This window comes from Corythoichthys intestinalis, chromosome 13 (genome assembly GCF_030265065.1).
Source record: "Corythoichthys intestinalis isolate RoL2023-P3 chromosome 13, ASM3026506v1, whole genome shotgun sequence".
Taxonomy (NCBI): domain Eukaryota; kingdom Metazoa; phylum Chordata; class Actinopteri; order Syngnathiformes; family Syngnathidae; genus Corythoichthys; species Corythoichthys intestinalis.
This window is the reverse complement of record NC_080407.1, coordinates 3,195,390-3,214,215: the sequence shown is the minus strand read 5'-3', so window position 1 is coordinate 3,214,215 and position 18,826 is coordinate 3,195,390. Positions and strand designations below refer to the sequence as shown.

Below are 18,826 nucleotides of genomic sequence, written 5' to 3'. Positions count from 1 at the left end.
GTGGAGGTGGGGGAAACACCACTAATTTTGCTACAGAAAGTCCAACCTGCATCAAGAGTTAGCATAACATTAAACTGTGGGAACTTGCTAACCTGCAAAACTACTGCGGTCAGGCGAGCCTCCACAGGGACCAATGAAGTCCAGCTAGCTGTCCCTGATTTGGATCATTGATTGCAATATGTGCATTATTGTGATGCAACGTGGTGGCTTCAGAATGCAAGTCCCTTTATAGGAAAAACAAAAACAAAAAAAAAACAGGGTGCTATCCAAGAATGGGTCCACTTCAGGGGGACACTGACATGGACATGAACTGACATGAAAAAAAAAAAAAGTGAAATTAAATCACACATCAGAATTTCATAGATGCTGTTATATAGTCCCCACTAATGTTGAGACCAAACCTACGCCCCTGCTTTCCAGAGAGTACTTGGTGATTCACTCTTTAAACAATCATGTGGTTTTAAGAGCTGATTGGACTTTCTTGCACATGTATAATATACGTGACATGGTTAGTGCTGATTGGGATTGATAACAGAATCGTTAGATAATCTGACAAATGATTCCATGGTATTGAAACACTCCCTACACTTGTCGCTGTGACAATACAGTAAAGCTGCGTGTGCTAAATCTGTTGGCCCTCTTGGGCTGGCTGGGGGCCCGAGGCAATTGCCTGGTTTGTCTAATGGGACGCGACGCCTCTGCTATTATCGGTAGCGTTAAGGAACGAAAAGGAAGTCATCGGTATTAAGAAATAATGTACCGATACGATAAAATTCATTCCCCCTGGCCAAGAGTCACCTCTCCATTGATTAGTTTATCACGAGTAGAAGTCCAATCACTTGGATTTGCTGGCACTTGACTTGAATTCATGTTATTTTCTCCGGCAGCTCTTCGATCGCGTGCGTGAGAACGACCCGGATTTCCAGCGAAAGATCGTCCCCATCAGCAGTGAGCTGACGCAGCCGGGCCTCGCCATATCACCCGAGGACGTCGACAAGCTGGCGGCCTGCGTCAATATCGTCTTCCACTGCGCCGCCACCATTCGCTTCGACGAGCCGCTCAAGTAAGTATTTTAGATCCTTCGGGTCGGGTGCAACGAGCCGTAGAAAAACGGTCGATCTAAGAGGAAGTAAATGGAGGAAGTGTGAATTATGAGTAGAAAGGAAGTGTGAGGTCCCACCCACCTGAGCATTTTCTCTTGGTCAGGTACGCCGTGCAGCTGAACGTGATCGCCACGCAGCAGCTCCTTGGCATGGCGCAACGCATGCGCCACCTGGAGGCCTTCATCCACTTCTCAACCGCCTATGCAAATTGCAACCGCAAGCACATCGACGAGGTCATCTACCCGCCGCCCGTTGAGCCGCGCAAGCTCATAGAGTCCCTCGAGTGAGTGAGTGGTCCATTTTCGGGAACGTAAATAAGCGTTGTGTACAGCTTGTTCCAGCTTAATACCTTCATTTTTGCGTGACTTTAAGTGACCTACAGTGGTATGAAGAAGTATTTGAACTAGAGATGTCCCGATCGATCGGTCCGATCGCGTCATTTTGAAAGCATCGGAATCGGCAAAAAAATATCGGACATGCCTTTTTTTATTTTATTTTATTTTTTAATTAAATCGTTTTCTAATTGTATTTAACGTTACAGACATAATATGTTACACTCATCCAGAGTCTTTAGTTTAGGCTTAAGGTAGGGTTATCAAATTTGTCCCGTTAATGGCGGTAATTAATTTTTTTACAAATTTATCACGTTAAAATATTTAACGCAGTTAACGCATGCGCTGGACGACCCACTCACGCATTGTCGCATTCAATCTGTAATGGCGCCGTTTTACCTATATATACAGCTAAAAGGCAGCGTAAAATGAGTAGAGTGAATTTTGGCAGCCTTTGGAGCATTTTTTTAATTGGCTAAAGCCTTACAATCCCTCTCCCTACAACTAGAAATATCGTGGGAAGCAATGTGGGGAAGCAAGGTATTAATTGATATTTTCTTAATACCCTATGTTATTTCCCAACGCAGGGAAGATAAATCAATCGGTACCACTACGCACAGTCATGGGTGCACTTCCCATCATGCATTTGGGCACAACAGTTAAATGGCTACAGTATCATTTACTGAAAGCTCAACAAATACACTAGATGGCAATATTTAGTCACAATATACAAAGTCACATTTATCCTTTAAGAATTACAAGTCTTTCTGTCCGTGGATCCCTTTCACAGAAAGAATGTTAATAATGTAAATGCCATCTTGAGGATTTATTGTCACAATAAACAAATACAGTACTTATGTACTGTATGTTGAATGTATATATTCGTCCGAGTTTTATTCATTTTTTTTCTTAATGTATTGCCAAAATGTATATGATCGGGGAAAATTATCGGGAATGATTGGAATTGAATCGGGAGTAAAAAAACAAAGCAATCGGATCGGGAAATATCGGGATCGGCAGTTACTCAAACTAAAGCGATCGGGATCGGATCGGGAGCAAAAAAACATGATCGGAACAACCCTAATCTGAACCATTTGGAACTTCTCACATTTCTGCATAAAATCACCATCAAATATTGTTTGATCTTTGTCAAAATCACACAGATGAAAAAAGTGTCTGCTTTAACTAAAACCACCCAAACATTCATAGGTTTTCATATTTCAATGAGGATAGCATGCAAACAATGACAGAAGGGGGAAAAATAAGCGAACCCTCTGCCTAAGGAGACCTAAAGAGCAATTGAAACCAATTTTTACCAAACATTTTAAGTCGGGTGTGTGCCCAATCACTTATGAGTGGCCCGGCCCACTATAAAACACACCTGCTAAGAATTGTCTTGATGAGAAGCATTGTCTGATGTGCATCATGGCTCGGTCAAAAGAGCTGTCTGAAGACCTGCGATCAAGGATTGTCGATCTGTATAAAGCTGGGAAAGGATACATAACCATCTCCAAAAGTCTGGATGTTCATCAATCGACAGTCAGAGAAGTTGTCTACAAAGGGAGAGAAGCAAATGGAGAGTATGGCACTGTTGCTTCTCTCCCAAGGAGTGGCTGTCCACCAAAGATGATGCTAAGTGTTCAGCGCAGAATACTCAGAGAGGTAAAAAAAGAACCCGAGAGTGCCTGCTAAAGACTTACAGAAATCACTGGCACAGTCCAATATCTCTGTGCACACATCAACTATATGTAAAACAACTGCCAAAAATGGTGTTCATTGGAGGACTCCACGGAGGAAGCCACTGCTGTCAAAAAAAATTGTTGCTCATTTAATGTTCCCAAAAAAGACACATGAACACTCCACAGAAGTTTTGCTAAAATATTGTGTGGACTGGTGAAACCAAATTTGAAGTTTTTGGGAGTAGCACACAGTGTCATGTGTGGAGGAAAAATGGAACAGCTCACCAACATCAACACCTCATCCCCATGGTGGAGGGAGCATCATGATTTAGGGCTGTTTTGCTTCCTCAGGGCCTGGACAACTTGCAATCATTAATGGAAGAATGAATTCAAAACAGGGTGTTTTGCAGGTAAACTTGAGGCCGTCTGTCAGAAAGTTGAAGCTAAAAAGAGGATGGATGCTGCAACAAGACAATGATCCAAAACACAGAGGTAAATCATTAGGAATGGTTTCAGAAGTACAAAAAACACGTTCTGGAGTGGTTAAGTCAAAGTCCAGACTTGAACCCCATTGAGATGCTGTGGCATGACCTAAAGACAATGATTCATGCCAGACATCCCAAGAATCTGACTTAACTACAGCAGTTCTGTAGAGAAGAATGGGCGGAGATTAGTCCTGATCAATGTGCCAGACTCATTTGCAGCTACAGGAAGTGTCTGGTGGAAGTTATTGCTGCCAAAGGGGGGGGGGGGTTATACTATCCTTATTAAAATAGGAAAACCTGTAAATGTTTGTGTGGTTTTAGTCAAAGCAGACACTGTTTTTTCATCTGTGTGATTTTGACAAAGATCAGATCACATTTGATTGTGATATTATGCAGCAATGTGAGAAATTCCAAAGGGCTCAGATACTTTTTCATACCACTGTATTTGATTTTATAACACTATGGATTTAATTTTTTGGGGTGTTTTTTTTCTGAGCCGTCAATGGGCATTTTTAAAATTTTAACTACCACAGCACATACTCCACATATTGAGTTGGTGATGTTTCCGCCCGTTTTTAGATGGATGGACGACAGCATCGTGCAGGACATCACGCCGCGTCTCATCAACGGCCGTCCCAACACGTACACGTACACCAAAGCGCTGGGCGAGTACGTGGTGCAGCAGGAGCAGGACAAGCTCAACATCTGCATCATCCGGCCGTCTATCGTCGGGGCCAGCTGGCAGGAGCCCTTCCCGGTGAGCCCCCCCTTCGCCCCGCTGCGATTTGTGGCGCTGATATCGAATCTGACGGATTTTATGAATCGTGGCGGAGGATTACGCCGTTAATTACGCGGCAGGAGGGCGCGGCGGCGACAGGCAAAGTTCACACGCGGGCTAGCAGAGAAGACGCTTAAGCTGCTTTCGGCCGTCCAGACATCTTCTCCGACCGTCGCCTGAAGGGATTACGCTTCCCACACTATCCTTTTGAAAATTCCGACGAGGGAAAGCAGAGTGGGAAATGTTTGTCAGCGACGAAGCAGAATTACATTGCAAAATCATGAACGTGAACCGATGATATAGGTCAGTGTTGTTTTTGGCAGCCATTTTCATTTTCGTCTTAGTCTTTTGGACGAAAATACTTATTAGTCATATTTTAGTCATTTCAAAATGTGTTCGTTTTCGTCTAGTTTTAGTCAACAAAAACTCATTTGTCTCGTTTTAGTCGACAATCCTCAAAATGTTTTCGTCTATAAACTTCAACAGTTTTAGTTTCCAATAATTTCAAATGAACATGACAGACGAGCACATACAGTGGGGCAAATAAGTATTTAGCCAACCACTAAATGTGCAAGTTCTCCCACTTGAAAATATTAGCGAGGCCTGAAATTGTCAACATGGGTAAACCTCAACCATGAGAGACAGAATGTGTGAAAAAAAATCACATTGTTTGATTTTTAAAGAATTTATTTGCAAATCATGGTGGAAAATAATTATTTGGTCAATACCAGATGTTCATCTCAGTACTTTGTTATGTACCCTTTGTTGGCAATAACGGAGGCCAAACGTTTTCTGTAACTCTTCACAAGCTTTTCACACACTGTTGCTGGTATTTTGGCCCATTCCTCCATGCAGATCTCCTCTAGACCAGTGATGTTTTGGGGCTGTCGTTGGGCAACACGGACTTTCAACTCCCTCCACAGATTTTCTATGGGGTTGAGATCTGGAGACTGGCTAGGCCACTCCAGGACCTTGAAATGCTTCTTATGAAGCCACTCCTTTGTTGCCCTGGCTGTGTGTTTGGGATCATTGTCATGCTGAAAGACCTAGCCACGTCTCATTTTCAATGCCCTTGCTGATGAAAGGAGATTTTCACTCAAAATCTCTCGATACATGGCCCCATTCATTCTTTCCTTTGCACAGATCAGTCGTCCTGGTCCCTTTGCAGAAAAACAGCCCCAAAGCATGATGTTTCCACCCCTATGCTTCACAGTGGGTATGGTGTTCTTCGGATGCAATTCAGTATTCTTTCTCCTCAAAACACGAGAACCTGTGTTTTTACCAAAAAGTTCTATTTTGGTTTCATCTGACCATAACACATTCTCCCAGTCCTCTTCTGGATCATCCAAATGCTCTCTAGCGAACCGCAGACGGACCTGGATGTGTACTGGCTTCAGCAGGGGGACACGTCTGGCAGTGCAGGATTTGAGTCCCTGGCGGCGCATTGTGTTACTGATAGTAGCCTTTGTTACTGTGGTTCCAGCTCTCTGTAGGTCATTCACTAGGTCCCTCCGTGTGTTTCTGGGATTTTTGCTCACCGTTCTTGTTATCATTTTGACTCCATGGGGTGAGATCTTGCATGGAGCCCCAGATCGAGGGAGATTATCAGTGGCCTTGTATGTCTTACATTTTCTAATAATTGCTCCCACAGTTGATTTTTTTTTACACCAAGCGTTTTACAATTTCTACAATTTTGTCTCTGGTGTCCTTCGACAGCTCTTTGGTCTTGGCCATAGTGGAGTTTGGAGTGTGACTGACTGAGGTTGTGGACAGGTGTCTTTTATACCGATAATGAGTTAAAAAAGGTGCCATTAATACAGGTAACGAGTGGAGCCTCGTTAGACATCGTTAGACCTCGTTAGAAGAAATTAGACCTCTTTGACAGCCAGAAATCTTGCATGTTTGTAGGTGACCATATACTTTCTTCTTTAAAAATCAAACAATGAGATTTTCTGGTTTTTTTTTTTTTTTTCCACATTGTCTCTCATGGTTGAGGTTTACCCATGTTGACAACTACAGGCCTCACTAATCTTTTCAAGTAGGAGAACTTGCACAATTGGTGGTTGACTAAATACTTATTTGCCCCACTGTAACTGTAGAGTCTACAAGGACATCACCATTTTCATGATGATAATACACACTCAGCTGGAAAACAGCACATTATTTGCAATTAATCAACTCACCTAGACGCCAAGAACTTTATGTAAAATATTTTCCAAAGAGTTTAAGCAAAATGCTAAATGCTAACGCGAACGCTATGCTAACGCTTCAACATAGTTTAGTGTGTGATGATCACTCAGCACAGACTTTTAAAGGCTAATACAGTGCTTCTCAATTATTTTCTGTTACGCCCCCCCAAGGAAGACGTAAATGTTTCGCGCCCCCCCCCCAACTCTCTGCCGCCACTGTAAATAGTATCATTCGTCTATATTACTATTATAAGTACGCCTCAGCCTAACATTGTGTCCTTTTTTTTCCTATTAAAGAAAAAAAGTAACATAGATCAACTTATAATAAAGTATAACTTTTTTAACATTGTGTTGCTTATAACAGAAAAGACTTAACGCGCATCAATTTGCCTGAAGTTAAAAAAAAAAAAAAAAAAAAAAAAAGTCACATCCAAACTGTAAAAATACACTCAAGGTACATTTTTGACCATTTGATACTGAAAAATAAAATGTAATAAAATCAGTAAATAATAACAAATTCAAATTGATTAGAAACATTTACTCTTCAGGACAACATGCCAAAAAATTTGACCGAAAAAAAAACAAAACTGAATAGAGGGGGGGGGGGGGGGGGAGTCTTTGGACAGAAGGAAAGTTTTTATTTTCGCTGATTCACCACAGTGCTCACTGGTTTACTGATATAACACTGACAAAGCGGGACGATTGTGACAATTGGCAATATTCGGCACATTTTCGCTGAAAAACAATCAAGCGGCTTATCAATGAGATTGAGGTCTAATGTCTTTAAGTGGCGTCTTAACTGATTTGGCTTCTCCGCTATAATCATTTTTAGACTCAGTAAACAGTGGTCTTTCCTCATTTCCCACTATATTAAAAGTCAAAGGCAAACGGCCTGAAAAAAGCGCATTCTCGGCGGCCGAAGGAGAACCGTAGGTGAGGGCGCTGGTCGTGACGATCCCAAGCCGAAAACGGCACTTCTCGGCCGGACACGTGAGAACCGAAGAAGACAGTGGGTCGCTGCGTGAGTCCAGCTCTGCATGAGTCTCTTCCGTGTGCTCTTGTTTACTTCAAAAATACTGCACGCACTTTGAAAATGAGAGCGCCACTGCCACCCACGGAGTGGATGTGCAAGTACACTTTATTCTAGTACGGCAAAAAAAAAAAAAAAAAAAAAAAAAGCATGTTCCCCGAGGTCACTCGCGCCCCCCCTGGCATCGCTCTGCGCCCCCCTGGGGGGGCGCGCCCCACCATTTGAGAAGTACTGGGCTAATACAACATGGCATAGCCAAGATAAGAAAACAAAACTTACCAAGCAGCACCTGACACATTTCACAAAAGGAGCCTGGAATGAGCATACACTTGTGTGTGGGTTAAGGTGGTGGTGGTGGGGGGGGCACGCAACATGTCACATGAGTAATACGACCAAACAATGCTAAATGCGTTCTTAGTACCGAAGGAATCTGACCTTCTAGCCAGATTGCCGGAATCGCGACCCGGGCCGGCGGGACCACGACATCCTGGCCAGAAGGCTAAACTCTGTGCGTTCACCTTAGTCTTGACCCTTTTTACTGACTCCATTTTGAAAGGTTTAAAGAAGGCTCGACAATTCATTCAGGTCGACAGCAATCAAAACGGCAAGGCGAAACAGAAACACTCAGGCGGGGAGGCAAGGTCACCCTATCACCTGTCAACAAAAGGTTCCCGAGGAAAAATGACAATGCTTAGTTAAACATTTAGTCTTCTGATGGCTCTCGCGAGGCGGGCTGTGGGCAGGAAGAAGGGTGTGTTTGGGATTATTGTCTGTTTGTGGATTGGACAGGAGGATTCGGGAGTTACTGCTTTCAGGGCAATGAGGGCTGTAAATAGAGATGTGCCGATCGATCGGGTCCGATCACGTCATTTTCAAAGTATCGGAACCGGCAAAAAAATATCGGACATGCCTTTTTAAATTTTTTTTTTTTTTTTTTTTTTAAATAAAACGATTTCTAATTGTATTTAACGTTACAGACATAATGTTACTCATCCAGAGTCTTTAGTTTAGGCTTAAGGTAGGGTTATCAAATTTATCCTATTAACGGCGGCAATTAATTTTTTTAAAAAATTTATCACGTTAAAATATTTAACGCAATTCATGCATGCGCTGCACGGCCCACTCACGCATTATCGCGTTCAATCTGTAAGGGTGCCGTTTTACCTATATATAGAGCTAAAAGGCAGCGTAATATGAGTAGAGTGAATTTTGGCAGCCTTTGGTGCTTTTTTTTTTAATTGGCTAAAGTCTTACAATCCCTCTCCCTACGATTAGAAACATCGTGGGAAGCAATGTGGGGAAGATAGTAATTAATCTTTTTCTTAACACCCTAAGGTATTTCCCAATGCAGAGAAGATATATCAATTGGTACCACTACTCACAGTCATGGGTCCATTTCACATCATGCATTTGGGCAGAACAGAGGGCTACAGTATCATTTACTGAAAGCTCAACAAATACACTAGTTGGCAATATTTAGTCACAATATACAAAGTCCCATTTATCCTTTAAGAATTACAAGTCTTTCTATCCGTGGATCCCTCTCACAGAAAGAATGTTAATAATGTAAATGCCATCTTGAGAATTTATTGTCATAATAAACAAATACAGTACTTATGTACTGTATGTTGAATGTGTATATTCGTCTGAGTTTTATTCATTTTTTTCTTAATGCATTGCCAAAATGTATATGATGGGGGGAAATTATTGGGAATCATTGGAATTGAATCGAGAGCAAAAAAAAGCAATCGGATTGGGAAATATCGGGATTGGCAGATACTCAAACTAAAACAATCGGGATCGGATCAGGAGCAAAAAAACATGATCGGAACAACCCTAGTTGTAGATTTTGCCACCTCAGCGTCAACGCGGCTCTTGGAGTCTTGTCAGTCCTGTTATCAGTTGGATATCGGGCGTTCTCCGGTGTTCCCTGTTTTGGGACATTTGTTCTGGACTGTCTGGGAGAACTGATTGCGGGAGTTGGTGGTGCAGACGTGGGCTTGTCAGCTCAATCTTGCTCAGTTAGTTGCATGACACACACGTTGGGTTTCCGTGATAAGAAGGCGTGGTTTATCTCTTATGCCCTATATTCTGCTTTTTTTCCTTAAACTATGGTATAAGTGCTATTTATTTTATATTGGGTGTGTTAGCGTCATACAAGGAGTCAAAAAAAAAAATAATACGAGAAAACGATACTATTCTGATTGATTATATAAAGTGTGTTAGAGTAATGCAGACAATTGGACGGTGCCTTCGAGATCTCCTTCACTACACATACAATAGGAAAATATCAGACACTGTAAATTTATGACGGAAACGATGGCAAATTTTCATCTGCCACACTGGACGTCTCTCCTTGTCAATGGCACCGACAGAGTTAAACTAGATACACGAGCCTCACTCCGCGATGGTTCTTCATGCATTTTTAATGCTCTCTAATTGACAATCACGACCGCTGTTTCTCTCACCGCAGGAAGCAACACGATACCGACATAACACGCACGCGCACGTTTCTCTGTCAACAGCATTGATTGAACTGCTGCTCTCTCCTCAGGGCTGGATCGACAACTTCAACGGACCCAGCGGCGTCTTTATCGCTGTGAGTTGAGACTCCCTTGAACGCGCCACGTGCGTGTAGCATGTAAATGACAGGTTTGTCACATTCGTATCAGGCCGGCAAAGGCCTCCTTCGCACCATGATGGCCAACAACGACGCTGTGGCCGACCTGATCCCCGTGGATGTGGTCATCAACCTCACGCTGGCGGCGGGCTGGTACACAGCCGTGCACAAGTTAGTTTCTCGTCTTCAAAAAAATTGTTATGTAAGTGTCGAAATGATAGTAACCAGTTCTCCATGTCCGTTTGCAGACCTAAAACGGCTCTGGTGTACAACTGCACGACTGGCGGTATCAATCCATTCCACTGGGGTGAAATAGGTACGCTAGTAGCATTGCGTTGATACCGATACTAGTATAGGAATTGGTTCCGATTCTGCTGAGAAATAATCCCCCGATGCTAACCAACTTTTCGAGATCTGGTTTCCAACTGCTGGTTGCCCTACCCAAGATGGCCGCCAGGCAATCACATCGCCCAAAATGATTGTAGACATCCAATAATGTGGCGTCCAATCATGCTTCTGCTGTGAATTTCACTCAGGTTATCACGAGTACGTGTCTGTCAGGGAAATTCAGCTTTGAACTCCAAGTGTTACCTCGATAGCTCGATTAGAGAAATGAATACCACCCCAACCATGGATTGCTTTTCTTCGAAGGCTTTATAAACAAGAGCTCTCGGGGAAAAACTGATGTGACCCAGCCAGGAGCTGGGATCACCCAGAGGCACGAAGAAGTACAATAGAGGCTGGACATTTATACTGTTGAAAGGGCGGTGCCGAAGCCCACCGTGAAACGAAACTTACTAAAAAAACGAAATTCATCATCTCACAAACGTGGGTACTTTTCCATACATAAACATCTTTGAGCTGAGACCTTGAACACCGGTCCCGGCTAGAACGAAGATAAGCTTAGTCTGATAAACCACAGTCGCTCATTGTATTCATTCAGGGCATATTGGAAAACAGGAACCTAACAGTCCATATTTGGGCATATTGTGAAGGCTATGGGGAGGCACACTCAACAAATTAATGCTACAATGTTCTCATGCAAGCATAACAAAAGCATACAAAATATGATGTATAATGGTTGTGTTTAACGCATGAATAAAATTCTCTCACAGCGTCCAAACCCGCATACAGCAGGCAAACCCTTAGCAAGCTCTTCATACTAAAACAGTTGTATACTGTATACTGTAATGTATACTGTAGTATAGTTAAGTTAAAACTAGGGCTGTCAAACGATTACAATTTTTAATCGAGTTAATTACAGCGTAAAAATTGATTAATCGTAATTAATCGCAATTCAAACCATCTATAAAATATGCCATATTTTTCTGTAAATTATTGTCGGAATTGAAAGATAAGACACAAGACGGATATATACATCCAACATATGTTACATAAGTACTGTATTTGTTTATTATAACAATAAATCAACAAGATGGCATTAACATTATGTACATTCTCTTAAAGCGATCCATGGATAGAAAGACTTGTAGTTCTTAAAAGATAAATGTTAGTACAAATTAGAAATTTTATATTAAAACCCCTCTTCATGTTTTCGTTTTATTAAAATTTGTAAAATTTTTAATCAAAAAATAAACTAGTAGCTCGCCATTGTTGACGTCAATAATTACACCATGCTTACTCATTGTGCTGAAAGCCATAAAATCATTTGGACCCAAGCGCCAGCAGAGGGCGCCAAACACCAAACAACAAGTAACAAGCGGACATTACACTGCTGTCATTTTAACTTGTTTGAGCAGGACATGTGCGTTAATTGCGTCAAATATTTTAACGTGATTAATTTTTTTAAAATTAATTACCGTCCGTTAACGCAATAATTTTGACAGCCCTCGTTAAAACAAAACATTTATTCTAAGTCATTCATTATGGTATTTTCTTTGAGAATATTTCTCATAAAAATATGTTTAGATTGTAAAAGATGGCCTCTGTACATTTCCAATAGATGCTATCAGTCTATTCATTATTGCTCTATATGCTGTATGTTTACATGAATATATTTTCATCTTAAATTAATGCAGAAAATGCACAAATTAGTGTGTAAAGATTCACCAGAATGCAGGAAATTGCGTAGTTGATACTCTAAATGTGTTTGTGTCCCCTGGCACTGATCTTTTCATGGGGCCCAAAATCCCTGGCAGTGCCCCTGAGTACGGTATCTGCATTGGATGTTGGACGCCCAAAAATGATATAGCTGATGAAATACGAGTCCACAAAAAAAAAAAAAAAAAAAAAAAAACATGCCGTACTTTGAACACTGCGGAGCATTTTGGCTGCCATGTTGTCAGGGTGTCAGATTAGCGGGCAGGATATCCGGCCGGCGGGAGGGAGCGCCCTCCATCTTTTGCTGCTTCCTGTCAGATTAAACGACACGCTGCAATTGCAAGCAGATGGCCGGTAGCCGGATTAGGCATCACCATCATCACGAGAGCATTTCGCTTTGTGGTCGTTTTGCTCTCCATTTATTTTGTATTCCGTCCACCGTATCTGGTCATCCGTTGCCACGGAAACCGAGGCCCACCGTCCCGTGACTCATCCCCCTCCCGGTTTGCGTACGTCCTCAGAGCACCACGTGATGTCGACCTTCAAGAGGAACCCGCTGGAGCAGGCCTTCCGTCGACCCAACGCTAACATTACGTCCAACTATCTCATCTACCAGTACTGGATTCTAGTTAGCCACAAGTTCCCCGCCTTGATCTACGACCTGGTCCTGCGCTTGTCCGGCCAGAAGCCGCAGTAAGACCTTTTCGGATGTCCGTTTTAAACACTAAAGAACCAGTTCTGATCGTTATTTTTTTTGTGTGTTCGCACCCAGAATGATGCGCATCTTCAATCGGCTCCACAAGGCCATCAGCCTGCTGGAGTATTTCAGCAGCCAAGATTGGGAGTGGAACTCTGATAACGTGAGCATGTTGATGATGCAGATGAGTCCAGAAGATCGCAAGGTAGATTTAACAGTACAGTGCCCTCCATAATTATTGGCACCCCTGAAAAAGATGTGTTTTTTAGCTTCTAATATTTTTTTTTAAGTCAAAAAATATGGGACCTTAATGGGAAAAAAAAGAGAAAAATCCAACCTTCAATACAAGTGCATTCATTCAGTGGGGAAAAAAATCCCACATAAAGAAAAAATTATTTGACATCAAATAATGTGTGTCAGAATTTTTAGCACCCCTGGTGTTAATACTTTGTACAGCCCCCTTTTGCTAACAAAACAAGGTCTGGGGACAAGGCCTGTCGCGATAACAAATTTTAGTGTGCGATAATTTATCTCATAAATTATTGCGATATTATTGCACCCCTCCCCAATTTTTTTTAAACCAATTTAAAATGACACAGTGAGAATACAGTATATATTAATAGATCAAGTACACCCATTTAAACGCGATATTTACTCTTAAATTCAAAAATACTTTTTAAGAAATCACAGCTGAAAACAATAGACCATGCCTCATAAGTAAAAGACAACAATATTAATACCGCACAGAAACACAGAATAAATTAAATGTGTTTTTCAAGAAAAATAAATAAAATTGCACTTCATAACTTCAGCATTTAGGCAAATGAAAACTTTTCCCCTCATAGCTTCTGCTGTGGTGTTCCATACGGATGCAACGATACAGTTAAGTCACGGTTCGGTACGATTTTCGATACGGGGGACACGATATTCGATTTGAGTCAATACATTTAATCCTCTGAAAAGAAAATAACAATTGTATTTTTTGTTTCAGGTTTTTTTTTTTTTTGCTAACGAGCAAAAATTAAATTGCCATCATATAAGCACGCATTTCATTGCATAATATTTATGCACTTACTTTTGACTGATCTGAAGAATAAAATGTAGTATTATTATTATCATTATTATGAGCAAGACATCCTATTTCCGAAACCATCTGTGTCACGTACTGAATTAACAATATTTGCAGCATTATCTATAGTAACTGGTATGGATTGATTTGGCCTTCTTAACTTCCATTCAGTCATGGCAGTTTAGAATTCATCGATGAAGTAAATGGACGACGTGTCCCATAATCACTCTGGGCTCACGTAGCCAATGGCATGGGACCTAGCACATCTAGTTTGCTATTTCATGATATCTAGTGTGTGCGCGCATTAAAAAAGTTAGCAAACACCACAGAAGTCCTGTCTGCTCATTACTGCACAACACCAGCATATGACAATCGACTTTCATAAACAGGACGAGTTTTTGAAGCACAGCGCTCTTAATTTGCCACTCAATGTTCATCATGTCCGTTGTCAAAGCGTGGTTGTTCGTAGCAGCCAAGTCGGTAACAATGTTTTGGGGACTTCGATGTAAATATTCAGTGTTGTGCCGGAAAATAGCCGCCCTGCGTGAAATGTCACCCCTGACGGGAGCGCACACACATCAACAACACCGGCACGCCGGAGATGGTCCGCAGTCAATCCAGAGCACTGACGCGCCCGGTAACCATGTTAGGGTGCATGGCATCATGAATGCTTGGAAATACCAGGACATTTTCAATCAAAATCTGTTGCGCTCTGCCCGAAAGCTGAAGATGGGTCGTCACTGGGTCTTTCAGCAAGACAATGACCCTAAACATATGGCCAAATCTACACTGAAATGGTTCACCAGACACAAAATCAAGCTCCTCCCATTGCCATCTCAGTCCCCGACCTTGTTTTGTTGGCAAAAGGGGGTTGTACAAAGTATTAACACCAGGGGTGCTAATAATTGTGACTCACATTATTTGATGTCAAATAATTTTTCTTTATGTGGGTTTTTTTCCCCATTGAATGAACGCACTTGTATTGAAGGTTGGATTTTTCTCTTTTTTTTCCATTAAGGTCCCATATTATTTTAATTAAAAAATATATATATTAGAAACTAAAAAACATATTTTTCATGGGTGCCAATAATTATGGAGGGCACTGTATATACAAAGTGCGCTTTTTGGGTTTTAACTCATTGGCTTTGCCAGACGTTCAACTTTGACGTGCGACAGCTCCACTGGCCCGAGTACATCGAGAACTACGTCATCGGCACCAAGAAGTATGTCCTGAACGAGGATATGTCTGACATTCCCGTCGCCAGACAGCACTTGAGAAAGTAAGTTTTAGAAGCAATTTTAAGTTAGTTGCTCCCTCTGCTGGTTGTGTGATTTAGTACATGTGGTTTTACAGATTAAGGAACATCCGCTACACCTTCAACACGGTGCTAGTGGTTTTCATCTGGAGGGTCTTCATCGCCCGGTCGCAGATGGCGCGCAACATCTGGTACTTTGTGGTCAGCCTGTGTTTCAAGTTCCTGTCCTACTTCCGCGCGTCCAGCACCCTGACCAACTAACCCTCGCCAGCATCTACGGAACCCGTCCATCCGCCCACAAAGTGTCATTGATTCTTCTGTTTTCCTCCTAATATATGCAACAATACGCCTTTTTCCCCGCTGCCGTCGCCACTCTGCATACTTGCCTTCTGCTTCTGTTACTTGAAACTCGACGTCGAGTCGAGGGACTTTTCTTTTGCGGGACTTCCGAATCTTGTTGGATCTTTGCAGGTCTTCTATAATGTGTACCTACTGCCTTTTTGAAGATCACACAAGGAAAAATTGACTTTTTTTGTCATCATCCCAGAAAACTGACCCCTTGTCCAAGCCCCTCTTTGTACTGACAATAAGTTTACTACTTTTTCATCTTTGTACTCAAAGCTTAGCGCGGGTAGAAATGAAAGTGGGGTTCATTTATTGAACCTGGCTTATTCCAAGACTCCCTGTGAGAAAAGCACATAGACTGCTAAAAAGTCTGATCATCTGCTTCCTTGACGGTGATAGACGAACCAGATTTGCTTTAAAAATAAACAGTTTTTACATTGGCCGCTCAGTAACTTTGGGATAATACTTAAAATTCTGAAACTAGCACTGCTAGTATTGACTGCTAGCAGTGCTAGGCCCCGCCCCATAAAGATGGATTTGACGTCTATCGCTTTCAATAGCAGCCGATGAGTTTGCGTTAAAGGGAAATGAACATCATGTATCGTGCTTGTGTTAGCAAAGCAAACGGGGGCTAAGTATTCATCCCTGAGGGACGCCATAGTGAAGTTCTACAACTGCAGTATTCGCTGCGGAGTTGCACTCTCAGAGAAAGTTTCCATATGAATAAAAGGGAATAAAACAAGCTGAGAAAACATCCATAAGGGACACCTTCCTGTTTTCAAACTTTACAGGACCAACTGCTCTTCTTTACGTTTCTCCTTTGTACGTGTTAAATTGGAAGATGTGTAAATACTTATTCTTATAAACTACCAAAAAATCATTTGGGAGTTGTTGTAAACATGTCTTACTGAACAGTGTTGTCGACTCAAAACGTCGAGTCGTTAGAAGCTGGTAGGGGCAAAAAAAGGGACAGAAGTAGAAATTTATGCAAAGTCTGTTTCTGTGTTGCGATGTGAGCGCCTGCCTCATTTCCCAAAGAGGATCAAGAGCCAAAATGTCGTGGGTGGAGGCGCGTCGCAGGCCAAATCGTTGTTGCTGACCGCAAACATGACCAATGACTTCATGGAACGCCATTGAGATGTCATATTCACTGTCTGTTGTTCCATGCTGCATTAAGTGTGAAATAAACAAAGACGAGAGCACAAAAGACTCGTGGATTTTTATTTTCAAGCGCGCTAGTGACTGTGATAAACGTCCAATCAAATGAGTTTGTCGCTTGTAGACGTCCATATATTTGATCTTGGAGGATGGCAGCGAGCGAATTAACATGAATGTTCCACATTTAAGCAGTGTTTTTGTAATGATTTGGTTTTTTTTGTCATGTTTTTCCATCAGAATACTACGACGGAGGTTTGGCCCAAATAAAGGAGAAGGCCAAAAAAGGACTACGAGATTAAAGTCATCTTGTGTTTTTGAATTGGTGTTTACCAATAAGTAGAAGGAAATCCTTCATATTTTTGGCTCATCTGCATCAAATCATTACCAATAGAATGATTTATAGGCTATCAACACTTCTCGTAGCTACCAGCAATGCATTAGATTTACGACATAAGTGACGTAATGGCGAATTGGAATAATATTGTGCATCTACTGAGTCGATACTTTACAATCTGCTTCATAATTAGGTATTTAATCAACCACTAATTGTGCAAGTTCTCCCACTTGAAAATATTAGAAAGGCCTGTAATTGTCAACATGGGTAAACCTCAAACATGAGAGACAGAATGTGGGGGGAAAAAAACAGAAAAGCAGAGCTCAGCTCTGTAGGTCATTCACTAGGTCCCTCCGTGTTGTTCTGGGATTTTTGCTCACCGTTCTTATCATTTTGACTCCACGGGGTGAGATCTTGCATGGAGCCCCAGATCGAGGGAGATTATCAGTGGTCTTGTATGTCTTCCATTTTCTAATAATTGCTCCCACAGTTGATTTCCTTACACCAAGCATTTTACCTTTTGCAGATTCAGTCTTCCTAGCCTGGTGCAGTTCTACAATTTTGTCTCTGGTGTCCTTCGACAGCTCTTTGGTCTTGGCCATAATGGAGTTTGGAGTGTGACTGACCGAAGTTGTGGACAGGTGTCTTTTATACCGATAATACAGGTAACGAGTGGAGCCTCGTTAGACCTCGTTAGAAGAAGTTAGACCTCGTTGACAGCCAGAAATCTTGCTTGTTTGTAGGTGACCAAATACTTATTTTCCACTCTAATTTGGGAAATAAGTTCTTTAAAAATCAAACAATGTGATTTTGTTTTTTTTCCCCCACATTCTGTCTCTCATGGTTGAGGTTTACCCATGTTGACAATGATAGGCCTCTCTAATCTTTTCAAGCGGGAGAATTTGCACAATTGGTGGTTGACTAAATACTTATTTGCCCCACTGTATGTGTGTTAACAAAAAACGAGAAATGAATCGTCTCCTGTTTCCTGATTAAAAAGTGATAATGCAATAACGGAAAGCGAGCCATGATCCGTTTTTCAATACAGGTTTATTGAACATAAATCGAAAAACAAAATACTCCCAATATTTGTATTCCACCAAGTTCGGTTTTAAAATGAGGCATCGCCCGGCAGACATTCTTATTATTATTATACGAGAGGCCCCGTTGCAGCCGCATTGTATTTGTAATAAGAAGAACAAAATATTTGTCGCATTTTGTTTTTCCACTTCAGTTCAATAAACTAATACTAATAAACTAATAAAACGGGTCAAGGGTCGTTTTCCGTTTTTGAATTTCCAGTGTTTGATTGGGAAACAGGGAGTCGATTCTTTTCTCGTTTTTTGCTAACCACATTAAAAAAATTAAAAACGGAAGTAGGCTCCTTTTCCGTTTTTCGTTTTCCAAAATTAGAATGTGTCCTTGTTGCGAAGTCATGTGCAGTAGTAACTCATATTGGCCACAAGAGGGAGACAACGCTAGAAAAAAAATGATGCACTTTAGTACAACCATGTTTGTTTACGTTTCAAAATTGACCACACTTGTTTTGTTAACGTTTTTGCAAAAAGCTGGGAATATTAAAAAGTGGATTCAGGGTAATATTTAAAGACTGATTTTGTATTTACATGGCAGTTGTGTGTTGTAGATCTTATTTCGAGAAGCTTTTGGGGGTTGGGGGCGCAACCCCATT

General features: G+C 41.5%; 1 protein-coding gene across 4 annotated transcripts in view; it reads left to right on the top strand.

Moving 5' to 3' along the window:
* Window positions 1–16,865, top strand: part of si:dkey-97m3.1 (fatty acyl-CoA reductase 1) — a 34,187-nt gene extending 17,322 nt beyond the window's left edge. For all 4 annotated transcript variants that reach the window (XM_057856070.1, XM_057856069.1, XM_057856072.1 and 1 more), the window contains exons 3-12: window positions 888–1,063; window positions 1,207–1,386; window positions 4,179–4,356; window positions 10,151–10,195; window positions 10,269–10,387; window positions 10,465–10,532; window positions 12,799–12,970; window positions 13,050–13,179; window positions 15,196–15,323; window positions 15,398–16,865. In XM_057856070.1, coding sequence (XP_057712053.1) covers window positions 888–1,063; window positions 1,207–1,386; window positions 4,179–4,356; window positions 10,151–10,195; window positions 10,269–10,387; window positions 10,465–10,532; window positions 12,799–12,970; window positions 13,050–13,179; window positions 15,196–15,323; window positions 15,398–15,560 — 1,359 coding nt within the window. In that variant the 3' untranslated portion in view covers window positions 15,561–16,865. The remainder of the gene's footprint in view (window positions 1–887; window positions 1,064–1,206; window positions 1,387–4,178; window positions 4,357–10,150; window positions 10,196–10,268; window positions 10,388–10,464; window positions 10,533–12,798; window positions 12,971–13,049; window positions 13,180–15,195; window positions 15,324–15,397) is intronic.
* Window positions 16,866–18,826: the final 1,961 nt, after the last annotated feature.